Source organism: Mesoplodon densirostris, chromosome 4, assembly GCF_025265405.1.
Source record: "Mesoplodon densirostris isolate mMesDen1 chromosome 4, mMesDen1 primary haplotype, whole genome shotgun sequence".
Lineage (NCBI taxonomy): Eukaryota > Metazoa > Chordata > Mammalia > Artiodactyla > Ziphiidae > Mesoplodon > Mesoplodon densirostris.
The window spans coordinates 38,201,258-38,229,010 of record NC_082664.1 but is presented as its reverse complement, the minus strand read 5'-3'; the positions used below and the strand labels follow the sequence as shown (position 1 = coordinate 38,229,010).

At 44.9% G+C, this 27,753-nt stretch overlaps 1 protein-coding gene across 2 annotated transcripts in view; it reads left to right on the top strand.

Moving 5' to 3' along the window:
• The window catches only part of FNTB (farnesyltransferase, CAAX box, beta), an 87,134-nt gene that overhangs the window by 27,043 nt on the left and 32,338 nt on the right, over nucleotides 1-27,753 (top strand). For both annotated transcript variants that reach the window (XM_060095996.1, XM_060095997.1), the window contains exons 3-6: nucleotides 7,652-7,724; nucleotides 10,120-10,211; nucleotides 24,858-25,004; nucleotides 25,107-25,190. In XM_060095996.1, the coding sequence (XP_059951979.1) occupies nucleotides 7,652-7,724; nucleotides 10,120-10,211; nucleotides 24,858-25,004; nucleotides 25,107-25,190 (396 nt within the window). The remainder of the gene's footprint in view (nucleotides 1-7,651; nucleotides 7,725-10,119; nucleotides 10,212-24,857; nucleotides 25,005-25,106; nucleotides 25,191-27,753) is intronic.

The window sequence follows — 27,753 nt, the reverse complement described above, 5'->3', positions numbered from 1 at the left end:
GTAGTTGTGGCTTGCGGGCTCTAGAGCTCAGGCTCAGTAGTTGTGGCGCACGGGCTTAGTTGCTCCGCAGCATGTGGGATCTTCCCGGACCAGGGCTCAAACCCATGTCCTCTGCATTGGCAGGCGGATTCTCAACCACTGCGCCACCAGGGAAGCCCGGGGGTAACTGTCTGAAGAAGGGAACGTGGCGCTCCGAGAGAGAGTAACAGGGAGGGTGTAAATTAGGTTGGATGTAAATTAGGGAAGGTGTCTCCGTCTATTTGGGCTGCTGTAGCAACTTCCTGTAGATCGGGTGACTTAACGTTTATTTCTTACAGTTCTGGAGCCTGGGAAGTCCAAGATCAAGGCACCAGCAGATCTGGTGTGTGGCGAGGACCCGCCCCTCTGGTTCATAGATGGCATCTTCTCACTGTATTCTCACCTGGCGGAAGAAGCGCTCTGGGGTCTCTTTTATAAGAGCACTAATCCCTTCATGAGAACTCTACCCTCACCACCTAATCACCATGCAGAGAGGTCCCCACCTCCTAATACCATCACACTGGGGATTAGGATTTCAACATAAGAGTTTTGGAGGCATGTAGACATGAAGTCTGTAGCAGAGGCCTCTCAGAGAAAGTGACTCTTAGGCTGAGACCTGGAGGGTGAGTAGGAATTGGCCAGTTTAGGAGGTGGTGGGGCTTTTCCAGGCAGAGGGGAAACATGAGCTACAGCCCTGAGACTGAAAAGAGCAGAGTGCGCCCAAGGCAGCGTGACTGGAGCTTGGTGAGGGCATGGGACTGTACTGGACATGCTGCACGGTGCACAAGTATTTCTAAGTTACTTCTCCAACAGTGGAACCAGACTGCCCATATCCTAAATATATGTATTGATTTGGTCATTCCTGTGTGTCCCAATCTCCCACCCCTCTCTCCACAGCCACACAGATGCCCTCCTCAGCCAGTTGAGCACTCGTGCCCGGCAGTGTGCCCTGCCACCCCACTCCTGCGCAGAGCCTGGCTTGTTCTGCTCCACCTAGTTGAATGGCTTTGGGGCTGAATTATTCAGAAAGGAAAGGGAAAGAGCTCTAGCTTTTCTTTTCTAACGCCCTACACAGAAAAGAGTTTTAGATCTAGAGGTGACTTTAGAATAAAAGAATGGTAAGAGTATTCGTTTGCTAGGGCTGCTGTAATCAAATACCACTGATGGGGTGGCTTAAACAACAGAAATTTGTTTTCTCACAGTTTGGGAGGCTGGAATTCCAAGATCAGGGTGCTGGCAGGCTTGCTTTCTCCTGAGGTCTCTCTCCTTGGCTTGCAGAGGCCGCCTTCTCACTGTGTGTTCACATGGCCTTTTCTCTGTGTGGATTCCTCCCCAGTGTCACTTACTCTTTTTATAGGATACCAGGTCCCATTTAACCTTAAATACCTCTTTAAAGGTCCTATCTTCAAATGCAGTCACACTGGGGGTTAGGGCTTCAACATATGAAATTTGGGGATGGGTGGGGAGACACAATTTAGTCCATAACAGTAAGGCTCTTAGTACAGTCTCTGGCTGACCAAAAGAAACTGGATATATGTCCCTTCAATTTAAAAGAATCATAAACCTCAAAGAAGAAGTTAAAATTCAATCAGCATTGTGGCCCTTGAAGCGCTAGATAAACAAAGAAACATTTCCCGAGATTTTAGAATAACATTTACATATTAGCATTTTTGTGTGTGCTTGCATGCATGTGTACGTGTGTTTATGATTAAGTGGATGAAAGTGAAAGGACAGTTTCCCTTGTGGAAAAAGTCACCGAAAGAAATTTCTCTTTCCCTGCTTGTGGCTAAAGTTGGTCTTCAGATGAAACCAGCTAAAGGAATTCACAAGTTCCCTCTTAGCAGGGCTCCCAGGGCCTGGCTATCTGTGAGGGAGGTTCGGGGTGGGAGGAGAGCTGTTGGGGAGCCCCCTTTGGGCTGCCTCAGGTCCCACCTCTAGGGACCAACTCAGAGCTGCAGAAAAGGTGCCTGAAGCTTCTTTCAGTTAGATGTTTCTGGTCAGGTGAGGCTTCAGGTAGCTTCTTGTCACTTCAGGATCCTGAGGAGTAGCCAGAGTCTCTTCCTCCCTACACACAGAAAAGCCTTTGCCTCTGAGGTCTTTCATTTCCTAGGACTGACAAGCCCCTTGTCAAATGAGAGGAGTGAGAAGACAAGGGAAAGGGTTCATTCTCCGGGGTTGGTTTTTTCTTTTCCCCACAAAAAGGGGAAGGATTTGTTTGTGGCTTAATTCAGCTCTCTAGAAATACCGAGTCCTCCAGGGAAATTTAACCCCTGGCTGACGGGTCTCCTGCAGTGTGGCATGTGTGACCCCCTGAGAGACTGATAGGAAGCACCCCTGAGCCAGAGTGGATGCCATCTGCAATCTAACCAACCCCTCCTTGCCCTCTCTGCTTGCTCGCATTTTAACTTTCCCTTTGAGGTTTGTCATTCTTTTTAATTGACAGGACACGTACCCAGGGAGAAGTCTCTTTTGGCTAGTCAGAAACTGACGCTACCATTCCTCTATTCTTTCTCTTGTTCATTCGACAGTACATGTTGAGAGCCTGCTCTGTGCTGGGCCCAGGTGCTGAAGCTAGATGTGCGCTCCCTTCACGGGGTTATAGGGTATGCAGTAGGCAGGCAGACCCAACAGGGAATTCCAGTCAATACCTGGTCCCTTTCCCCAGCATTACACTTAGGATCACAAAATTTTATTCACAAGAAACCTTTAATGCTGTCTTGCCCGACATTTTAAATGAGGTGGAAAGTGTTCTCTTTATTGGAACAGAGTATTTTCCCTTCTCTCCTCTGTGGCTTAGCATCCCAGGGTATTTGGCATTTTCAAATTCCTCTGACTATTTTTCAGACTGCCAAGAACTGACCTGTAGAAAACCCTCTGTGACTTGATCCTGTCATAGTTAGAAGTCAGGAGTTCTGCCTCCAAATTCTGTGCTTGCCCTCACCTGGATTGGGTTTCTCAGCTTCCTCTCACTTCTTGAGTGGGTCTCTGCCTGCCCTGTTAACGGTCTCCTGCGCCCTTCTGGTTTTTCTCGTCCATCACACCTATGCTGGCCACACTCAGCCTGCCCGGCCGGAGCCAGGCCACGTGGTGTGCTCTCTTCAGCTGTGCGCTGATCTCATTCCGTTCCCTCACACCTCTACCTTTCTGCTTCCCGTCTTACGAGCCCTAACCACAGTACCCCTGTCGCTGCTTGTGCTAAAGGGTCCTAGCAAGATTGCCAAGAAAAAAAATCGTACAACAGTGCCTTCTGAACGGCTTCATCAAAAGTTTATACTCCTCAGCTTCAGCTGGGCCTTCACTCCGGTTTATCATCCTTCATTCATCTTGTGTAGATTTCCTAACATATTCCCCATTACGGCCAACGCACACTCTCCCAGGTCTTGCTTCCTAATTCCTGAGAAAACCGAGGCCGTCCCACGTTTCCCTGGTTTCCCTGGTTTCCCTCTTCCCCACTTCAGAGTCCTCTGTTTGTCTAACTTCACACTGTCCCATTGTTTCTGTCTCTGAGAATGTAGACTCATTATTTTCAGACTCACCTCTCCTTCTGACGCCCTCACCTGAATACACCTCCAGTGCTTAAAGCCCACCTGTCCCTGTGCTCACTGAGCCCTGACCCCTGGACCTCCTTGAAAGAGAAGTTGAGTCTGGCCATCTCTTCTTTATGATCTGGAATCTGCTCTCTTCACTCCCTGAACTCTCTTGAAGGTCACCAGCCACTTTGTAGTTTGTCCTCTTTTTCCTCACTCCTACTGCACTGTTTGCCGCTGTTAAAAACCTCTGTGAGGGCTTCCCTGGTGGCGCAGTGGTTGAGAGTCCGCCTGCCGATTCAGGGGACACGGGTTTGTGCCCCGGTCCGGGAAGACCCCACATGCCGCGGAGCGGCTGGGCCCGTGAGCCATGGCCGCTGAGCCTGCGCGACCGGAGCCTGTGCTCCGCAACGGGAGAGGCCACGACAGTGAGAGGCCCGCGTACCGGGAAAAAAAAAAAAAAAAAAAAACAACCCTCCGTGAAATTCTCTCCTCCTGCTCTGCCTGTGAGGCGACACTGCCTTTGGCCTTCCTCTGCTTGTGCACTGCTCTTTACCTCTCTCCTCTGGCTCCTGGTCCTCCAAGCCCTTACAGATGGGGCTTCCCTCAGTTCTGCCTTCAAACTTTGCTCTCTGCTCTGTCCTCTACTCCTGCAGCTTCACCTGTCACCTGCTTGCAGATAAATGATTCCCAGTTCGTCTGTGTCACCTGGATCCCTCTCCAGAGTCTCACATGGGTTTCCAGCGATGTGACTGACATCCCCACCTGAATACACTTCCAGTGCTTTAGAGTCCACCTGTCCACAGTCAGCTTGTCTTGGGCACCGTACTAGGTGGAGCCCTCAGAACTCTAAGTTCTTCCCACCTGGTTGACTCTCTCTCTCTCTCTCTTTTTTTTTTTTTTTTTTGGTACGCGGGCCTCTCACTGTTGTGGCCTCTCCCGTTGCGGAGCACAGGCTCCGGTCGCGCAGGCTCAGCGGCTATGGCTCACGGGCCCAGCCGCTCTGCAGCATGTGGGGTCTTCCCGGACCGGGGCACAAACCCGTGTCCCCTGCATTGGCAGGCGGACTCTCAACCACTGCGCCACCAGGGAAGCCCCACCTGGTTGACTCTTAACAGCATCTTACCCTGTCTTCCCACCTCATCTCTCTCCCCACTTAGTGCTTTCATCAGTACAGTTTGTAAACACATATTGAGTACCTACTGTGGTCAGATAATTTTTCTAAATTACAGTTCTGGTCATTTTTTCTCAGCTGAAAACCCTCAGGATTTTCCTTTGCCTATTTTTTTAAATTGAGGTATAACTGACATAACATTATATTCATTTCAGGTGTGCAACGTAATGATTCAATATTTGTATGTATTGCAAAATGGTCACCACAGTAAGTCCAGTTAACATTCAGCACCATATATAGTTATAAATTCTTTTTCTTGTGTTGAGAACTTTTGAGATCCACTCTCCTAGCTACTTTTAAGTATGCAGTACAGTATTATTAACTATATCACTGTGCTGTACATTACATTTATTTAATTTAATTTAATTTAATTTATTTATTTATTTATTGCGGTACGCGGGCCTCTCACTGTTGTGGCCTCTCCCGTTGTGGAGCACAGGCTCCAGACGCGCAGGCCCAGTGGCCATGTCTCACGGACCCAGCCACTCCGCAGCACATGGGATCCTCCCGGACCGGGGCACAAACCCGTGTCCCCTGCATCGGCAGGTAGACTCTCAACCACTGCGCCACCAGGGAAGCCCAGACTTATTTATTTTATAACTGGAGGTTTGTACCTTTTGACCCCCTTCACCCATTTCACTGCCCTCCCCCTCCACTTCTCACTTCAGGCAACCACCAATCTGTTTTCTGTATCCACAAGCTCAGGGCTTTTGTTTGTTTTTTGTTTTTTTGGTGGAAGCCCTAGAGTGCCACATATGAGTGAGATTGTGCAGTATTTATCTTTTTCTATCTGACTTATTTCACGTAGCATAATGTCCTCAAGTTCCATCCACGTTGTCGCAAATTCCCTTTGCGTACTAAATTGAGTTAAATTCCTCAGCTGGCATCCCAGCTCCCTGTAAAAAGGGCCTCAGCTGCCTTCTTGACCATTCCTCTTTCATTCCTAATAGCCAGGCCAAATCCCCGACCTGCACTCCCTCTGCACGCTTTATACCTGTCTGCATGATATAGTAGCCGTTAGCCACTTGCACCTGTTTAAACGTAAATTAATTAAAATTAAATAAAGTTTAAAATTCAGTTGCTCAGTCACACTAGCCATATTTCAAGTGCTCAGTACGCACATGTGGCTCGTGGCTACCTATTGGACAGCACAGACAAAGACACTTCCATCATCACTGGAAGTTCTTTTGGACGGCCCTGGTCGGTTCCTTTTGTCTTTGTTCCTTCTGGCTAAACTGTCCTCCCACCAACTCCTCACGTCCTCTGCCTGTTAAAATATTCTCCTTCTTCCAGGGCCCCTACCTCAACTTCCACCTGTTCACACAACCTTCCCTGATCGTTGTTTTCTGAATGAGATGCCCTCCCCCAAACCCTTTAGAGCCTCTAGTATTTTATCTGTTTTCCCTTTATGAAAACTACTCAGTTTTCCTCATTTTGTAGCCGCTTATGTCCTTATCTCATTTCCAGTACTGAATTAGAAGACTTTTTGAAGTAAAGACTCCTTCTTCTGGGCACAGTACAGTGGGAGTTCAATAAACAATTGTTGAATTGAATACCTAGGAAAGAGAGTGGTTCTTCTTTCATTTTATTTCTGGAATCAGCAAGCACAGGGAATGTCTTAAATTCTTTACTTTTTTCTTTCCTTCCGTAATCACACAGACCCCTTCTGTAAGACCCAGCGAGAAGCGCAGCCCCTGTCCTCTGCCTGCCTGTGCAGGTGGCCATGGCCAGCACAGTCCATCTTAGAGCCAGTGTTGCTGGCATCAGGGCCGAGGAGAGTGACTGGCTGCAGAATACAGACATGATCCTCAGGCCAGGGCTGTGGGTCAGCACGTGGGAGGTGGAATTTCGGGGAGGGAACACTAGACGGATGAGTGAGGGGCAGGTAGGGTACAAACTACAGACTTCAGAGAAGTGACCCCATAAGAAATGACCAGAACGACAGAGGCTAACCAAATCAGGGAAGTGGCGAGGCTCAGATTTAAATTGCTTACAGGGTGGGGAGCCGCAAGGTATCTGTTCTCAGCTAGATCCTGGAGGAACTTCCTGGGTGGTTTGTTACTGCCTGGCTAAGTGTGCTCACAGAGGCATTTCTAGCCCAAAGCTACCGGCCACGAAGGAGAGTTTGTTTTTAACATTTTACTTACTTATTTATTTTTTGGCTGCACAAATTTATTTTTTTATTTTTTTTTGCAGTACGCGGGCCTCTCACCTTTGTGGCCCCTTCTGTTGCGGAGCGCAGGCTCAGCGGCCATGGCTCATGGGCCTAGCCGCTCCGCGGCATGTGGGATCTTCCCGGACCAGGGCACGTACCCGTGTCCCCTGCATCGGCAGGCGGAATCTCAACCACTGTGCCACCAGGGAATCCCTAATTTTTTTTTTTTAACATTTTGTTTGTTTATTTATTTATTTATTTTTTGGCTGCGCCGTGTGTTTGTTGCGGCATGCCGGATCTTCGTTGAGGCATGCAGGATCTTTCGTTGCAGCGCACGGGCTCTTTGTTGGGGTCCAGAGGGCGTGGGCTCCACAGTTGGCAGCACGCAGGCTGGCTCTCATTGAGGCGCGTGAGCTCGGTAGTTGTGGCATGCGTGCTTAGTTGCCCCGCAGCATGTGGGATCCTAGCTCCCCGACCAGGGCTCAAACCTGTGTCCCCTGTATTGGAAAGCGGATTCTTAACCACTGCCACCAGGGAAGCCCCGCCCCAAACATTTGCCAGAGCCATTTCCAGACACGTTAAGGACGGTCAGAGGCTGGCCTCTCTTCTCTGGTTTAGCCGCCCTGGGGAGCTAAAGAAGTTGCTGTTTTCTACTCATTGACTGTAGGGGGATGACCAGAAGGTGTGAGTGAGTGTGTGCGTGTGTGCGTACTGTGTTCTGTAGTGGGGGAAGCCGAGGCTGTTAGAGTAGGTTTAAAAAGCTCTTTATCTTTCCAGGCTTATTTTGCAGAGGGAGAAGCACTTCCATTATCTGAAGAGAGGCCTCCGACAGCTGACAGATGCCTACGAGGTAAACACCTTGCCCAGGAGCTTTCTCTATCAAATTATCAGTCAGATCTTTCTCCTTTTTTACTGTTTGGATGTAAAAGACACTATGGGCTTGCCCTGTCGCAGATTGACTCACCGTCCTGTGTGGCTCTGGTGGGCACCGGGTCTGCAGCAGCTCTGCCGCACAGAGCCGGGACTCCTGCTTCCGAAAGGACAGAACCCAGTCTCTAGTCTTGTCCTCCCTCAGAGCTAGTGGAGGCCCCAGATGGGGTGGGGCTTTCACCCCCATCGTGGCTGAGGGGGGTTCACATGCTGTTCTTCTAGACACTCCTTGACCGCTAAAAGGTGGTCTAGATACCTGTTCATCCCCACCCCTTGGCCCTGTAAGCTGATCTAATTTCTCTACTGGCCAAAGGACCAGTATATAAGTCCCAGAGAGTAGTCCTGTGGTTTAACACTAAAAAATGCCCAAACGTGGAGTGGATCTTAAATCAATATACCTTAGAGCCCTAGGGGTCCAGAGAGGGACTCAGGGGAGGGCAGCGGAGGTGGAGGGGAGGGGTGTTGGGAATAGGGTTGAGTAGCAGCCAGAGGGTAAATGTGAACCAGAGGCTGCCAGTTTCCCTGCCCCACTTTACATACAGCAGCTCTGCTTTTAGTTTGCTTTTATTTGGGGGTTCTACATTTGATTATTTACAGCAGGAATTTGAGCCTATAGACCCAAGCGGGTAGCATAAATGAGAGATGTGGGCTTGGTTGGGGGAGGGTGCGCGGGGTGGAACTGAGGCAAAGCAGAGGACCCAGTTGCTGCCAAACAGCAGTGCAGACCCAGGGTTGCCAGATCTCATCTTGTTTTTTCAAATGAAGCCAGAAATTCAGATTTCCCTGTGGATCTCTCAACACGTAAATGTTACAACCAATTCTAATTAAACAAACAAAACACTACAGGGAACAAGCAGGACACATCCCTGGGTTACGTTTGGCCTGTGGACTTTCAGTATTCAATCCTCAACGATTAGGGTCCAGGCAACCCTGATACAATTAATACCATGACAGCTAACAATTCACTGAAAAGTGCGCTAAAAGCTTGCTGTTCCTTGTCTCATTTAATCCTCACAGCTATCCAGGGGGTAGGTAAGTCTTTATTTCTTCATAGATAAGGAAATAGGCCTGGCAAGATTAAGTATTTGCTCAAAGGCACGTAGCTAGTGAGAGGAGGAGCCGGCACTGAAACCCATAACAGTGTCTTTGTCACCACACCAGCTGCCCCCAGGTGGGGACCTGGCACATTTATGTGCACATTTATGAAGAGGGCAGTTTGGGCCGATGGAAAGAGCACTGGACTGAGAGTCTAGAAACCGGCAGTCTTGTCTTATCTCTGACGTTTACTCTCTGTAATCTGGAAAAAGTTCATCTCTCTGGATCTCATTTATACACTTTGGATTTGTAAAACCGGGGCAGTAATACTGCCTGCCGGCCTAGGCTTGAATGCTTGAATATTTATGGCTTGAGTTAGGATCAAGACCTGCTCACGTGTCACCTTTGGAAACCTTTCCCAGCTCCCCAGGCAGAGGTAGTCAGTTTCTTCCATGTGCCCATTATAGCGTTTATCCAGGTATATGTGTGCATTAGTTTTGTTCTGCCGTGTTCCAGAGAGGCACTTGTACTTACATGTCTTTTTTTTTTTTTTTTGCGGTACGCGGGCCTCTCACTGCTGTGGCCTCTCCCGTTGCGGAGCACAGGCTCCGGACGCGCAGGCTCAGCGACCATGGCCCACAGGCCCAGCCATTCCGCGGCACGTGGGATCTTCCCAGACCGGGGCACGAACCCGTGTCCCCTGCATCAGCAGGCGGACTCTCAACCACTGCGCCACCAGGGAAGCCCCTTACATGTCTTTCTAATTGCCCTCTTCCTCTACAGAAAACCACACACATCCTAAACAAAGTATCTTAAGAGTAGGAACTGAATTTTACTCATTACTGTGCCCCCAGAGCTTGGCATGAGGAGATACTCACTGAATGAGTTACTCCAGCAAATCCCTTCCTGAGGCTGTGTATCTTCTTGGATCTGCACTGAGAAAATAGTAGCGCTTCACTTTCCGGCGTGTGAGACGTCCTCTGCTTGGCTTCTTTGGATGCCTGTGAGGGAAGGACCCATTGGGTTCAGGTTAAACTCCTTTGTCCCATTGTCCTTTTCTCACATATGGTCATTTCAGCTCCTGGCTAAGGCCACCAGGCAAAGTGTCCTTCATTCACTGATTGTTCATAGGTTGTCCTCCTCCTCCTTGCCAGGCTGCCAGGAGGGAGACAGATGTCTCCCCTTTCACACTGAACAGTTGGAGACCCTGCTGCCTTTTCAGCAGGGTCTTGGAATGACTCTGAATAAGAGGTGTGTTTTCTGCCCTGTTCCTTTTGCAGTGTCTGGATGCCAGCCGCCCATGGCTCTGCTACTGGATCCTGCACAGCTTGGAACTCCTAGATGAACCCATTCCCCAGATGGTGGCGACAGAGTGAGTCTGGCTTTGGGGAACCCGGGGTGTTCTCTGAAATTGTATTTTGACTTCGGGGTTCTTTTTGTTTCATTTCTGTTTTATTTATTTTGAATGAAAACCACAGAGCACTACAAAGACACCGTTGCCCTTCTCTTGACCTCCAGTAACTTCCTGAAACTCTTCCACTTCAGAAGCCCATTGTATGCTCACAGGTAGAATAAGACTTTGAGCTCCCAAGAGAAGGATTCTGTCTCTTCTGTGGCCTTTTCTTTTGGCTCTTGCTCTGGTCTTTGAGAAAAGTCTTCATCATCAACTCTGGAGAAATATGATTTTGCCAGAAAGTACAGTATGCATTTGAATAGCTTCTGTGGGGAAACGCGTGGCAACCCAACGGACAAAAATGTCTTTGCTTTCCGTAAACACGTCATAGAAGTCCCTTCTCACCAATGCCTGGGAGGGACAGTATGGCTCTTGATGGCAGTGGATGTGTTACCGTCTTGGTGTACAAATGTCATGACATCGTTTTCCTAAGCTTCTGATTTATGGTTAAAGATCTAAGCAACTAGGATTCTTCCCAAAGTGCTGGTGCAGACGGTGTCCTCAGTGTGGCTTCTCATCCTTAGACGCTCATCATAGTTTGTATTTTATTGTTTTTTTGTTTGTTTGTTTTGGTTTTTTTTTTTTTGCGATACGTGGGCCTCTCACTGTTGTGGCCTCTCCCGTTGCGGAGCACAGGCTCCAGACGCGCAGGCTCAGCGGCCATGGCTCACAGGCCCAGCCGCTCCGTGGCATGTGGGATCTTCCCGGACCGGGGCACAAACCCGTGTCCCCTGCATCGGCAGGCGGACTCTCTACCACTGTGCCACCAGGGAAGCCCATATAGTTTGTATTTTAAAGAAGAAACCGATCATCACTCTAGTCTGAGGGGTACCTGAGGTAGCAGAGAGCCGCCAGGAATTGGATCTAATGCTCCAGTTCTCACTGAGAGAGATCGCGTCCCCTCAGCAGCACCTCGACCTCATCTCTCCCGCTGCTGCTCCGGAGGGAGAGAGTCAGAGGGAGGCCCCTGAGCCAGGTTCGTCTGCCCGCAGCACACGGGCAGCTGTGCCGGGACGCGTGGAGGCCAGCACATACCCCTCCCTGGCCGCAGTCCCCCTGCCTGGGTCAGGTCAGAAGAACAGAGCCACACATTGTCTCATTCATTCCGTCTTAACAATAACCTCTCATTCTTGCCTTCCTGGGCAGGGTGTCTTGTGATGAATGTGGATAGGGAAGATAATAAAGAATTAGGCCATTAACCCTTGTGATGTGTACGATGCTTTCAGAGGGAGAGGAAAAATATGCATTGTCTTCCACATCACAGAGCTGCTGCAAGCCTAGTTGCTTCTAGCTCTGGATGTAGAGTTGGACACAGTTTCTGCAGTAACAGGAATTTAATTGTCAAAATAAAGGCCTGTGTGTTTTTGAAATACCAGTTGGGGGTTGTGGATTGTTTGGGAAGTTCCCCCCCGTCCTCCACATACACAATCAGGATGCACGCTGGGGGAATGGGAATGGGAAAGTCGTATGTGAGAGAAGACAAAAGACATGGGAGGATTTTGTGAGTGAAGTGCAGATACCCCCTAAAGGAGCAGTGGTTTGGAGCAGGAAGGATGCCCCCTAGAGGTGGACGTAGACCGGTCTGAAGTGGGAAGATGGTGATAAGGGGCTTCTTGACGTGGAAAAACTCGGGTCAGCATCGATTTTGAGTTTTGTCCAGGTTGTATACTTGGCGTCATATATGTAAGGCTTTTCTGAGGGAATAAGTGTCAGAGCAGCTTTTGTGGCAACATCAGATAGGAAGAGAGGACCCCCTTCGAGGGCTTTTCACACTGAACGATTGGAGACAACCTAAATATCAACAGTCGGGGATGCTATAGGTGTAAAGTTTAGGTAAAGTACCTATGTCATGATACATACAATGAAATACTATGCAGCCACGTAAAAATGTAAAAGTTAACAGGTGTTGAATAGACATATTGTGGTGATCACTTCCCAGTATATGCAAATATCAAATCCTAATGTTGTCAGATCATCTGAACCTAATATAATGTTACATGTCAATTATATATACCTCAATTAAAAAAAATATATAAATGTGTATATATATATATTTTTTTAATTTTTCTTTATAAATGTGTATATTTGTATATAAAAATGTATGTATTTATATAGAAAGATATTTAAATGAAAAAAGGTAAAGATTCATTTTTTATAGATTAAAAATAAAGGTGGTTCTATGCATAGAAAAAAACAAGGATAGATACACACATGGTAGTAGTTATTTGTGCAGATGGTGGGGTTGAAGGTGATTTTTTTCTTTTCTTTTTTAAGCTGATTTGCATTTTCTAAAATTTCTACAATGAAACTATTGTTTTGTAATTAAAAGAATGTTTTAAAACTAAAAAGCTGATTTGTCCTGATTGCAAGAACCACTTGATAGTTAATGAGCAAAATTTTCTATTTCACAGCCAACTTAAAAGCTTTACCTATGGTTCTTCTGAGCATTGATTTAACAGACTTTTAAAGAATTACTTAGACTTCCCAATAATGTACTTTGTTCTGTGCCTAGCAGGCAGTTAATTCTAGGTGCAGATAATATTTGTAATGAACAGAGCCTAGTAGCTCTGGCTTATAAGGGAATAAACTATTTTTAGTAAGAAACAGAAATGTTTGTTTTTTTTTTAATTTTATTTATTTATTTATTTATTTTTTATTTTACAAATTTAATCAGTTATACATATACATATGTTCCCATATCCCCTCCCTTTTGCGTCTCCCTCCCACCCTCCCTATCCCACCCCTCCAGGCGGTCACAAAGAACCGAGCTGATCTCCCTGTGCTATGCGGCTGCTTCCCACTAGCTATCTACCTTACGTTTGGTAGTGTATGTATGTCCATGCCGCTCTTTCACTTTGTCACAGCTTACCCTTCCCCCTCCCCATATCCTCAAGTCCATGCTCTAGTAGGTCTGTGTCTGTATTCCTGTCTTACCCCTATGTTCTTCATGACATTTTTTTTTTCTTAAATTCCATATATATGTGTCAGCATACAGTATTTGTCTTTCTCTTTCTGACTTACTTCACTCTGTATGACAGACTCTAGGTCCATCCACCTCATTACAAATAGCTCAATTTCATTTCTTTTTATGGCTGAGTAATATTCCATTGTATATATGTGCCACATCTTCTTTACCCATTCATCCGATGATGGACACTTAGGTTGTTTCCATCTCCGGGCTATTGTAAATAGGGCTGCTATGAACATTTTGGTACATGACTCTTTTTGAATTATGGTTTTCTCAGGGTATATGCCCAGTAGTGGGATTGCTGGGTCATATGGTAGTTCTATTTGTAGTTTTTTAAGGAACCTCCATACCGTTCTCCATAGTGGCTGTACCAATTCACATTCCCACCAGCAGTGCAAGAGTGTTCCCTTTTTTCCACACCCTCTCCAGCATTTATTGTTTCTAGATTTTTTGATGATGGCCATTCTGACTGGTGTGAGATGATATCTCATTGTAGTTTTGATTTGCATTTCTCTAATGATTAAAGATGTTGAGCATCCTTTCATGTGTTTGTTGGCAGTCTGTATATCTTCTGTGGAGAAATGTCTATTTAGGTCTTCTGCCCATTTTTGGATTGGGTTGTTTGTTTTTTTGCTATTGAGCTGCATGAGCTGCTTATAAATTTTGGAGATTAATCCTTTGTCAGTTGCTTCATTTGCAAATATTTTCTCCCATTCTGAGGGTTGTCTTTTGGTCTTGTTTATGGTTTCCTTTGCTGTGCAAAAGCTTTGAAGTTTCATTAGGTCCCATGTGTTTATTTTTGTCTTTATTTCCATTTCTCTAGGAGGTGGGTCAAAAAAGATCTTGCTGTGATTTATGTCATAGAGTGTTCTGCCTATGTTTTCCTCTAGGAGTTTGATAGTGTCTGGCCTTACATTTAGGTCTTTGATCCATTTTGAGCTTATTTTTGTGTATGGTGTTAGGGAGTGATCTAATCTCATACTTTTACATGTCCCTGTCCAGTTTTCCCAGCACCACTTATTGAAGAGACTGTCCTTTCTCCACTGTACATTCCTGCCTCCTTTATCAAAGATAAGGTGACCATATGTCCGTGGGTTTATCTCTGGGCTTTCTATCCTGTTCCATTGATCTATATTTCTGTTTTTGTGCCAGTACCATACTGTCTTGATTACTGTAGCTTTGTAGTATAGTCTGAAGTCAGGGAGCCTGATTCCTCCAGCTCCATTTTTCGTTCTCAAGATTGCTTTGGCTATTCGGGGTCTTTTGTGTTTCCATACAAATTGTGAAATTTTTTGTTCTAGTTCTGTGAAAAATGCCATTGGTAGTTTGATAGGGATTGCATTGAATCTGTAGATTGCTTTGGGTAGTAGAGTCATTTTCACAATGTTGATTCTTCCAATCCAAGAACATGGTACATCTCTCCATCTATTTGTATCATCTTTAATTTCTTTCATCAGTGTCTTATAATTTTCTGCATACAGGTCTTTTGTCTCCTTAGGTAGGTTTATTCCTAGATATTTTATTCTTTTTGTTGCAATGGTAAATGGGAGTGTTTCCTTGATTTCACTTTCAGATTTTTCATCATTAGTATATAGGAATGCCAGAGATTTCTGTGCATTAATTTTGTATCCTGCAACTTTACCAAATTCATTGATTAGCTCTAGTAGTTTTCTGGTAGCATCTTTAGGATTCTCTATGTATAGTATCATGTCATCTGCAAACAGTGACAGCTTTACTTCTTCTTTTCCCATTTGGATTCCTTTTATTTCCTTTTCTTCTCTGATTGCTGTGGCTAAAACTTCCAAAACTATGTTGAATAAGAGTGGTGAGAGTGGGCAACCTTGTCTTGTTCCTGATCTTAGTGGAAATGGTTTCAGTTTTTCACCATTGAGGACGATGCTGGCTGTGGGTTTGTCATATATGGCCTTTATTATGTTGAGGAAAGTTCCCTCTATGCCTACTTTCTGCAGGGTTTTTATCATAAATGGGTGTTGAATTTTGTCAAAAGCTTTCTCTGCATCTATTGAGATGATCATATGGTTTTTCTCCTTCAGTTTGTTAATATGGTGTATCACGTTGATTGATTTGCGTATATTGAAGAATCCTTGCATTCCTGGGATAAACCCCACTTGATCATGGTGTATGATCCTTTTAATGTGCTGTTGGATTCTGTTTGCTAGTATTTTGTTGAGGATTTTTGCATCTATGTTCATCAGTGATATTGGCCTGTAGTTTTCTTTCTTTGTGACATCCTTGTCTGGTTTTGGTATCAAGGTGATGGTGGCCTCATAGAATGAGTTTGGGAGTGTTCCTCCCTCTGCTATATTTTGGAAGAGTTTCAGAAGGATAGGTGTTAGCTCTTCTCTAAATGCTTGATAGAATTCGCCTGTGAAGCCATCTGGTCCTGGGCTTTTGTTTGTTGGAAGATTTTTTATCACAGTTTCAATTTCAGTGCTTGTGATTGGTCTGTTCATATTTTCTATTTCTTCCTGATTCAGTCTTGGCAGGTTGTGCATTTCTAAGAATTTGTCCATTTCTTCCAGGTTGTCCATTTTATTGGCATAGAGTTACTTATAGTAATCTCTCATGATCTTTTGTATTTCTGCAGTGTCAGTTGTTACTTCTCCTTTTTCATTTCTAATTCTATTGATTTGAGTCTTCTCCCTTTTTTTCTTGATGAGTCTGGCTAATGGTTTATCAATTTTGTTTATCTTCTCAAAGAACCAGCTTTTAGTTTTATTGATCTTTGCTATCGCTTCCTTCATTTCTTTTTCATTTATTTCTGATCTGATTTTTATCATTTCTTTCCTTCTGCTAACTTTGGGATGTTTTTGTTCTTCTTTCTCTAATTGCTTTAGGTGCAAGGTTAGGTTGTTTATTCGAGATGTTTCCTGTTTCTTAAGGTGGGATTGTATTGCCATAAACTTCCCTCTTAGAACTGCTTTTGCTGCATCCCATAGGTTTTGGGTCGTCGTGTCTCCATTGTCATTTGTTTCTAGGTATTTTTAAATTTCCTCTTTGATTTCTTCAGTGATCACTTCGTTATTAAGTAGTGTATTGTTTAGCCTCCATGTGTTTGTATGTTTTACAGCTCTTTTCCTGTAATTGATATCTAGTCTCATAGCATTGTGGTCAGAAAAGATACTTGATACAATTTCAATTTTCTTAAATTTACCACGGCTTGATTTGTGACCCAAGATATGATCTATCCTGGAGAATGTTCCATGAGCACTTGAGAAAAATGTGTATTCTGTTGTTTTTGGATGGAATGTCCTATAAATATCAATTAAGTCCATCTTGTTTAATGTATCATTTAAAGATTGTGTTTCCTTATTTATTTTCATTTTGGATGACCTGTCCATTGGTGAAAGTGGGGTGTTAAAGTCCCCTACTATGATTGTGTTACTGTCGATTTCTCCTTTTATGGCTGTTAATATTTCCCTTATGTATTGGGGTGCTCCTATGTTTGGTGCATAAATATTTACAATTGTTATATCTTCTTCTTGGATCGATCCCTTGATCATTATGTAGTGTCCTTCTTTGTCTCTTCTAGTAGTCTTTATTTTAAAGTCTATTTTGTCTGATATGAGAATTGCTACTCCAGCTTTCTTTTGGTTTCCATTTGCATGGAATATCTTTTTCCATCCCCTTACTTTCAGTCTGTATGTGTCTCTAGGTCTGAAGTGGGTCTCTTGTAGACAGCATATATATGGGTCTTGTTTTTGTATCCATTCAGCCAGTCTGTGTCTTTTGGTGGGAGCATTTAGTCCATTTACATTTAAGGTAATTATTGATATGTATGTTCCTATTCCCATTTTCTTAATTGTTTTGGGTTCGTTATTGTAGTTCTTTTCCTTCTGTTGTGTTTCTTGCCTAGAGAAGTTCCTTTAGCATTTGTTGTAAAGCTGGTTTGGTGGTGCTGAATTCTCTCAGCTTTTGCTTGTCTGTAAACGTTTTAATTTCTCCATCAAATCTGAATGAGATCCTTGCTAGGTAGAGTAATCTTGGTTGCAGGTTTTTCTCCTTCATCACTTTAATTATGTCCTGCCACTCCCTTCTGGCTTGTAGAGTTTCTGCTGAGAGATCAGCTGTTATCCTGATGGGGATTCCCTTGTGTGTTATTTGTTGTTTTTGCCTTGCTGCTTTTAATATGATTTCTTTGTGTTTAATTTTTGACAGTTTGATTAATATGTGTCTTGGCGTATTTCTCCTTGGATTTATTCTGTATGGGACTCTCTGTGCCTCCTGGACTTGATTAACTATTTCCTTTCCCATATTAGGGAAGTTTTCAACTATAATCTCTTCAAATATTTTCTCAGTCCCTTTCTTTTTCTCTTCTTCTTCTGGAACCCCTATAATTCGAATGTTGGTGCGTTTAATGTTGTCCCAGAGGTCTCTGAGACTGTCCTCTGTTCTTTTCATTCTTTTTTCTTTACTTTGCTCTGCAGCAGTTATTTCCACTATTTTATCTTCCACCTCAGTTATCCGTTCTTCTGCCTCAGTTATTCTGCTATTGATTCCATCTAGAGTATTTTTTATTTCATTTATTGTGTTTTTAATCGATGCTTGATTCGTCTTTAGTTCTTCTAGGTCCTTGTTAACTGTTTCTTGCATTTTGTCTATTCTATTTCCAAGATTTTGGATCATCTTTACCATCATTATTCTGAATTGTTTTTCAGGTAGACTGCCTATTACCTCTTCATTTGTTAGGTCTGGTGGGTTTTTATCTTGCTCCTTCTCCTGCTGTGTGTTTTTCTGTCTTCTCATTTTGCTTATGTTACTGTGTTTGGGGTCTCCTTTTTGCAGGCTGCAGGTTCGTAGTTCCCGTTGTTTTTGGTGTCTGTCCCCAGTGGCTAAGGTTGGTTTAGTGGGTTGTGTAGGCTTCTTGGTGGAGGGGACTACTGCCTGTGTTCTGGTGGATGAGGCTGGATCTTATCTTTCTGGTGGGCAGGTCCACGTCTGGTGGTGTGTTTTGGGGTGCCTATGGCCTTATTATGTTTTTAGGTAGCTTCTCTGCTAATGGGTGGGGTTGTGTTCCTGCCTTGCTAGTTGCTTGGCATAGGGTGACCAGCACTGTAGCTTGCTGGTCGTTGAGTGAAGCTGGGTGCTGGTGTTGAGATGGAGATCTCTGGAAGATTTTTGCCGTTTGATATTATGTGGAGCTGGGAGGTCTCTTGTGGACCAGTGTCCTGAAGTTGGCTCTCCCACCTCAGAGGCACAGCACTGACTCCTGGCTCCTCAATTTGGGATGATTTGTTGTCTATTCATGTATTCCACAGATGCAGGGTACATCAAGTTGATTGTGGAGCTTTAATCCGCTGCTTCTGAGGCTGCTGGGAGAGGTTTCCCTTTCTCTTCTTTGTTCTCACAGCTCCTGGGTCTCAGCTTTGGATTTGGCCCCGCCTCTGCGTGTAGGTCGCCGGAGGGCGTCTGTTCTTCGCTCAGACAGGACAGGGTTAAAGGAGCAGCCTCTTCGGGGGCTCTGGCTCACTCAGGCCCGGCGGGAGGGAGGGGCACGGAGTGCGGGGCGAGCCTGCAGCGGCAGAGGTCGGCGTGACGTTGCACCAGCCCGAGGCGCGCCGTGCGTTCTCTCAGGGAAGCCGCCCCTGGATCCCGGGACCCCGGCAGTGGCAGGCTGCACAGGCTCCCGGAAGGGCGGTGTGGACAGTGACCTGCGCTCGCACACAGGCTTCTTGGCGGCGGCAGCAGCAGCCCCAGCGTCCCACGCCCGTCTCTGGGCTCCGCGCTTTCAGCCGCGACTCGCGCCCGTCTCTGGAGCTCCTTTACGCGGCGCTCTTAATCCCCTCTCCTCGCGCACCAGGAAACCAAGAGGGAAGAAAAAGTCTCCTGCCTCTTCGGCAGCTCCAGAGTTTTCCCGGACTCCCTCCCGGCTAGCTGTGGCACATTAGCCCCCTTCAGGCTGAGTTCTCGCCGCCAGCCCCAGTCCTCTCGCTGCGCTCTGACCGAAGCCCGAGCCTCAGCTCCAGCGCCGCCCGCCCTGGCGGGGGAGCAGACAAGCCTCTCGGGCTGGTGAGTGCCGCTCGGCACCGCTCCTCTGTGCGGGAATCTCTCTGCTTTGCCCTACCCAGGTATGTGGGGAGTTTCTTGCCTTTTGGGAGGTCTGGGGTCTTCTGCCAGCGTTCAGTAGGTGTTCTGTAGGAGTTGTTCCACGTGTAGCTGTATTTCTGGTGTATCTGTGGGGAGGAAGGTGATCTCCGCGTCTTACTCTTCCGCCATCTTACCCGGAAGTCCTCGAAACAGAAATCTTAATGACTTCTATAAAAATATGGGGATTTTTTTTTAAAAAAGACTACTTGATTTTGGATATTGCCTTTTTGTTTATTTTGCACAGGGAAAAGAAATTCTTTGAAAATGTGATTAGGTTTTTTTTGTTTCCCTCTTCTTTATACAAATATTAAGGTGACCTAGAGGTTGAGTTTAGCTGTAGAGTTTAATTATTTTTCTGCTGTCTTCTCTTCCCCCTCCCCAGCCTAGTGTGCAACACACTCACACACACACACACACAGTCAAGTTTCTCTCTCTTTCCTATTTTGTTCACTGTTGTACTTCTGTTTGTTCTGGGAACAATATGACAAGCTGAGTTCCCTCTAGTGGACAAAACCACTTTTGTCAGCTACTGTGACTGCCGACCAAAGCCAGCAAGGCCAGGCTTTTACTGCTGGTTTCAGACCTTTCAAGAATAATATATTTATAGGTAGGAATTTAGTGTGCCTCTCTTAAGAGATTGTATCCACAAATTTATACATGTGTTTACCTAAAGTAAATTAATATTTTGGAACCAGACTAAGTGCATTTGCTTTGTTAATGATTTTAGAACTAAAGGAAGCATCTTTTAATGAGAATCCCACGCGTTGTTATTGAATGCTACGTTAATGAGACACACAGGGTAAAATGAAAACCACAGGGAAACTACTGTACTGTTAGGTCTTTTAGCTTCTGTGGGATCTGAAAACTATCTTTAACTTAAAAATTGTTTTAGGACTTTTCCACTTGTAAAGTTTTTCTAAAGATTAAATTTAAATTTTCATGTGTCAGTGTTTTATTATTTCCCTTTCGAAAGGTTATTAGTTGCTTGTCCCCTGGATAGCTCCTGAAATATCTTTCCTTTTAAATTTAATTTGTTTCCTTATCTTTCAGTGAAGATACCTTACGTGGTCATTTGTCTTCTGGGCGTTTTTTGGCCAGGTGTTGCTGGCATCTAGAAGGTGGAGGTTGGGGAAGCTGCTAAATATCCTCCACAGGACAGTCCCCACAACCAAGAATTATCCAGTCCAGAATGTCAATAGTGCCACGGTGGAGAAACCCTGCTCTAAAATAACCAACTTTAGACTTGACCACACTTCCAAAACAGCAACACACCAGGCATCGCCAGCTCTTGATGAAATCAGATAACCTGTCGTCCTCCCCAGGGCGACACTGGCCTCCTGGAATCAACAGGAGAGCCTGCCTGTCTTTCCCCTGTTCATTGCTCTCCTCTGCCAGGGAAGGAGTTTTCCTTTCCCTTGTATCAGCTGAAGCTGTCTTACAGTATGAAAATCGGAAGACTTAGCATAGATGTCTTAGCCTGATGTCAGGTCATCCATCCTGCCTTCGCATATGCTCCTGAGTCATCTGCTCAAGGATGACTGTGCCTATTTCCAAAGCTATCATCTTTCTAACTTATTCTAGGCCTTAAGTCTATCTGTGGTAACCTGTCTGGTGCTGAAGTTTTTCTTAAATCTAACCTAAATTCTTCTTGCTGCAGATTAGCTTCAATTTTTGTTTCTTTACTAGAAAGTTTGCATAATTACCCTTTGTATACTTGAGGTATTTTGCTGAGTAGCTTCCCCACTGTGGTTTTCTCTAATGGTAAGCCTTTTAATCACTTGTATACTTAGCCATTTTTACAACTCTATTCTGAAATTCCTTTGAGTTGGAAAATGGAGGCTTGAGCCAGATATAGTTTTGACCAATACTATGTTAATGATGCTTTGAAAAAGCATTTTCTTTATTGTTTACAAGTCCTGGACCCTAACCTCTGGTCCTTTTTCTGCTGTGTTCCTAGTTATTTCTCATATTTATATGCTTTATTCATCCCCCTACTCCTGCCATCTCTAAGTATATTACTTGCTACTTACACCTGTTTCATTTGTTTTATTCTTATTGGCTTCTGATTTGTTTTATATTATTCTGGGCTTTCTCTCCTTGGAGGGTTTCCCTGCTCGTTATGTATTATTTGCTTATATACCATGCATGCTTTTGAGTCCTCCATCCACACTGGTGACAGTGATGTCCAGAATCAACCACTTTAAGGCAGTCCTCAACCATCCCCTAAAAGTCCAAGTAAATCATCGATAATCTTGCTTTGAACTTAATCCTCTTACAGGTTTTACACACTTTTTAATAGTTGAATGATAAAGCAGTGGTGTCCAATAGAACTCAACAAGGTAATGGAAATGTTCTATAATTTATCGCAGCCACTAGCCACATGTAGCTATTGAGCAGTTGCAATGTGGCTTGTGTGACTGAGGAGCTTAATTTTAAATTTAATTAATTTAAATTGAAATTTAAAAAACCTCATGTGGCTAGTGGCTACCTATTGGACAGTGCAGATATATCACATTGCTACCCAAAATGTGGTCCCCAGACCAGCAGCATTGCCATCACCTGGGAGCTTGCTAGAAATGCAGAATCTCGGGTCCCTTTAGTTCTACTGAATTAGATCTGCAGTTTGACAAGATACTCAGGTGACTTCCACGCACACTCGAGTTTGAGAAGCACTGATACTTGGCTGTACATTGGAGTCACATGGGGAATTTTTAAAACTATTGCCACTTGGGCCCACCCTCAGCGACTCTGATTTAATTGGTATTAGGTGCGGCCTAGGCTTGGGTTTTGTTTTGTTTTTTTTTTAAACATCCCCAAAGTGATTCTAATTATACAGCAAAGACTTGTGGTATTCAAACTTCGTGTGTATCCACATCACCTGGGAATTTGGTAAAAATACAGAGGCCCAGCTCTTTCCTGCTTCAGCAAGTCTGGGTCTGTGTTCTTTATTAGCCCTCCAGTGATTCTCATCTACACATTTGGGGTTTTTAAATCCCTGATCTGGAAGATAGTTTCCCACTTTGTTGGAAATCGTCATGTAAGCGAGGATGAAATGCCTTGCTGACTTGAAAGAAAATTGATCTACTAGATCTTTCAGTCATATGACTAAATGAGTGATTTATGAATACTTGTTTTTCACAAAGTGTGCCACTCTTGGTGTTTGCTCAGTGTTTCCCGCATGTGATTTTTAAAATTAGTTGGCAAATTTCTGGTCTCTAAGACAAGTTTTTCTTCCCCTTTGGATTGTTAGAAGTATCATTCAGATTTTGCTTTTCAGAATTGCTAGGAGTTCTGCTCACGACAGCTGGTAGCTTCACTGTCCGTTTGCCAGTTCCTTAAGGTACAAATTGGAAAGACTCTGGATCAGAATGTTCTATAGTACGGAAGTGTCTCAGACTCAAGAAGAGCCCAACCCCTGTTCCCCACATAGCCCTCAGTCAGTCAGATGCAGCCTGTCAGCTGGGGGCAGTTGGTGTGGAGGGGTGATTTAATGGTGTCTCTGGTACATTCAGATCCCGGCCCATTCCAGACTTTAGGCTACAGGGTCAGGAGTATTGCATTTGCCGTAATTCTGTCATGGGAGCTGGGGAAGGGAATGGATAACTAGATGACTCTTTTCCTTTTTCTTTTTAAAAATGTGCTGTTAAGTTTTATGTCAGCCAAAAAATGTTATTTTTTGTGATCAGAAAGCTTTTTGTACGCTAATGCAGCCAACTTTTGTTAGACCAGGAGTTTATTAGCTCTTTGTTTCTGGGAAATAGGATAAGAATTGATGAGGGTTTGGGAAACATGTTAGTAAAAAACTCATTTTTCTCTGCAAAAATTAATTGCTATTAAAAACATGTCACAGGGGCTTCCCTGGTGGCGCAGTGGTTGAGAATCTGCCTGCCAATGCAGAGGACACGGGTTCGAGCCCTGGTCTGGGAAGATCCCACATGCTCGCGGAGCGACTGGGCCCGTGAGCCACAACTACTGAGCCTGCGCGTCTGGAGCCTGTGCTCCGCAACAGGAGAGGCTGTGACAGTGAGAGGCCCACGCAGCGCGATGAAGAGTGGCCCCCGCTCTCCGCAACTAGAGAAAGCCCTCGCACAGAAACGAAGACCCAACACAGCCAAATAAATAAATAAAATAAATTAAAAAAAAAACATGTCACAGAACTGTCTTCCTTCTCTGATTATCAACTTCGGTTTCAATCCTTGTGTTTCCTACAGTAAAATTGTGGGTGGAACGTGAAGTGAGTGTGGATTGCTTTTAACCTGTGATGATTTCAGGGCTTTACTAGGAAGTCAGCAGCATTTTCTGTGGCTGTCCCTGCCCAGATAATGGCAGGTCTGAAATCAAAAGTCATCAAATATGAGGTGGGAGAGGCGCAATCAGCTTGTGTCTTAGTGGAGATTAAGTAGACTCTGTGCCATCTCTCTGGCAGCAGTAGACAAGAAAAAATGAGACAAAAGAGTCCAGGAAAAGAAGGCTGTCTGAGCACTAGAAGGACACAGATTTGCAGCTGGTTCTCTTAACTGAGGACTTGTCCTAGTAGGAAGCTGTGATCCTGCTACGTTGTGTGGAAACAGCTTGAGAACCAGGGGGCACCCTCCGGGGGCACGCCTTTCTGATGAACTTTAGAGGACCTTAGACAAAGAGGGGTTCTCTTGGTTTCACTTAAAGCAAGAAGATAACTTCTGGGCAGACTGATGCCATGCTTGGAAGCAAAGGCTTGGAGGCCAACCCTCAATAAACAGCTTCCCTCAGTGAAGGAGCTGGAGCCTCTGAGAAACTCTCCAGAAGCCTACAGCCTGGGATGCATTCCTGTAATAGGAGTCAGCAGTGCTTAAGTTTGCCACAGTGAGCGGAGCAAGCAGAAGCCCACCTCTTTCTTATTCTCCTAACCATGGAGGCAGACTCCATTGGAAGCTTGTTTCTTGTCGGTGAACGGAGTAAAAATCAGTAGCCCACTGGGGCTTACACGGCAATGGGGGTGAGAAGGCACCGCTTTAAATTCTCCTGGTAGGCCTAGGTGATGGCTCTAGGCCAGCAATTGAGTATCACCATGATTTAGGCAAAATCCGAAGCCTGGGAGCTACCCTAGAGACAAGGAGAATGGGCTGGTTCCATAGATCCAGGGTGGCAAATTGAGAGAAAAATATGGGAAAGATTAGGTCAAGAAGCATGAGACTTACTCCCAGTTCTAAAAAAGGCTGTGTATTTCTGCCCGGCCTTATGTTCCTTGCTTCACGACTAGGCAAATGCTTAAATACAAAACTCAGAAAGGAGGGCACACAAAGCTGATGATAGCAGAGAATCAGGCTATCATTAGAGAATTAGGCCCTTCACAGGTGTTAACTGTATTCAGTATATATTCACTAGGTGGGGAGGGGAGGTTTCTTCCCTTTTGAGGAGGGCGGAAGCTTGGAAAGGCATGGACTGGTGGAATTCGGTGTTTTGAAATTAATGCTGTCTGACCTTGTCTTTCCCTTTGGCCGTGTACCTAGCGTGTGTCAGTTCCTGGAGCTGTGTCAAAGCCCAGAAGGTGGCTTTGGAGGGGGCCCTGGCCAGTACCCACACCTTGCGCCCACGTACGCAGCAGTCAACGCGCTGTGCATCATTGGCAGCGAAGAGGCCTATGATGTCATTAACAGGTACAGTCAAAGCCAGCAGGACTGGACACCCAGCTGGGCTCCCGCCTGCTGACAGTGCACTGACCATCACCATCTCCTGCCTCTCTCCTGTTCGTTTCTCAGAGAAAAGCTTCTCCAGTATTTGTACTCGCTGAAGCAACCCGATGGCTCTTTTCTCATGCACGTTGGAGGTGAGGTGGACGTGAGGTGAGTGGGGTTTTTCTCAGGCTGCTGCGTCAGCAGATTCTCGGGTTTATCTGCCATCAGAGATGCCAAGCCCAGGGAACAACACAGGGGAGCTGCTGCCTTGTCTCACCGAATGACATGCAGAGTAAAGTGTCAGTGACACAGTTCATAATCACTGCAAATACGACACAGATGTCCTCAGGGGTCACTGTCACTTGACTTCTTTTATGTAAATGCCAAAATATGAATAACACAGAAACAAAATCGAATGCTTTTGTTTTAAAAATGAAAAATACATTTGTTTGGTATGAAAGGATATACTGTAAGATGTAACTGTATAGTGTAATATAATCTTTCATCTCTCTGGCATGGGAATGGGAGATATTTTCTGAATGAATTTGGTGAAATCATGAGAATGTTTAACAACTGTGTGAGAATTGCTTTGGGTGGTGCAGAAACCCTTAGGGGCCAGTAGGGTGTATGAAAAACAGTTGCATGAACTGATGGAACCAGCTGGCTCAAAACGATCACTTTTCTCAAGAATTATAAGTACCTAGCAAGTAGTTTACTCACCTGGCAGAAGGTTGCCTATGAAGCATATAGGGAATTCACTGAATTAGTCATTATTCAAAGGCAGTGTGGATCATTGAGATTTTATACCAGATTATTATTCTTTAGTCTGATAAATACATTTTTATGAGGTTTCTATATCAAAGCCATCTTATTGCCTATTGGTAAATGTATTTTCCTCTACACAAGTTGATTAATATTCTGGCTTAACTATTGGTTTGAAAGTATAGGGGAAGAAAAAAACATGAAAGTTGTGGAGCACAAAACACGTTGCAGATAAAAGTAGGTAACCAGGCTGCAGAGACCTTCAGTGAAGGATGTTCTTCTGTCTGGAACCTGTCTGTTCAAACCATAAAAGTAGACTAGGTATCTGGAAACCTAGGTACCTGGAGAACTGTCTCTCTACTCCCAACGCTTCTGACATGAAATATCGGGGTGTTTCTTCCTCGTATTAAACAGTTCCGACCCTAACTACCCAGAGTTAGCACAGACATCACAGGTTAAGGGCTCAGTCCCACAAGACTGCCCCCATCTCAGACACTGGTCACAAGTAGTGGGTTCCCAAGTTACCCACACTTCTGCCTGACTTGGCTACAAACCAGGGGTTCCTACGACCCCCTCCTCATTTCAGTAATTTGCTAGGAGAGCTCAGAATACTCAGGAGAATTTTCTACTGTTTAACTAGTTTATTATAAAGGATGTCATAAAGGATACAAATGAACAGCCACATGAAGGGGTATGTAGGGTGAGGGCTGGAAATGTCCAAGCGCAGGGACTTATGTCCCCGTGACGTTGGGATGTGCCACCCTCCCAGCAGGCACAGGGGTGCGTCCACAGCCCAGAAGCTCCCCCAGACTCCTTCATCTAGGGTTTTTATGGAGGCTCCACTATGTAGGCATGATTGATGAACTCATCAACCACTGGTGATTAACTCAGTCTTCTGGGGAGTGGGCCTGGAAGTTCCAACCCTCAAATCCCATGGTTGGTGCCTCTGGCAACCAGCCCCCATCCTCCAGGAGTCACCTCATTAGCATAAACTCAGGTGTGGTCAAAGGGCGCATGTTATGAATAACAAGACTCTCCTATCGCCCATCAGTCAGGAAATTCCACAGGTTTTATGAGCTCTGTGCTGAGGAGAAGACCAAATACATATTTCTTCTTATATCACATTATCCCGGTGTCTGTTGCTAAAAGATAAATGGAGGCCTATTAACAATTTTTTGAATTTATTTGAGCAAACATTGATTTGAATGCGGCAGCATCCCATCTAGCAGACAGGAAGGAGCCCTGAGGAGCTGTACAAAATGAGAAGCTTTTATGGGCAGAAGGGAGCAGGGACAAGGAAGTTAAAGCAGGCAAAAAAGCGCGTTGGCTGTGTCCACCAGGCAGATCCCCTCACCGGTGCTGATCAGGTGATTCCTGATTGACGGTTTAAGATTCCATTTCTGGGAGGGCAGAAACCATAATGAAGTCGGGTTTGGCAATGTGGAGTTTAGCATAAGGGACTCCCTTTTGGGCCTGTGGTCTTGTTTTTACACTGTGTATGCCAGTGAAGTCAATATAACTATTGAGGAAAAGCAGTATTGTGTTGACGTCATAAGAAAAAAGCTAAAAAATGTTTTCCCCCTCTTGGTCACTACATTTTCATCCTGTTCTACAGGTACTCCAAATTTAGCTTTTTAAAGTTTCCTGGGATTATAGGTGAAAGCAAACAAACCCTGGCAAGATTGCTTTGGCATTTTATCACATACCTTTTTCAGATATGATTACTCTCTAACTTATTCATTCTGGCGCCGGTTTCCTTCTGTTTTCTTTTTTTTTTTTCCTGCAAGAGGTGTCCATTGAATTCTGTAGTTCAAAGAGACCCAATAATTGGGGTTTTTTTGTTTTTTGTTTTACTTACAAATAACCTGTGTATGTTTATTTTTTATTTATTTATTTTTCTTATTAGTTATCCATATTATACAGATCAGTATATTCATGTCAATCCCAATCGACCAATTCATCACACCAC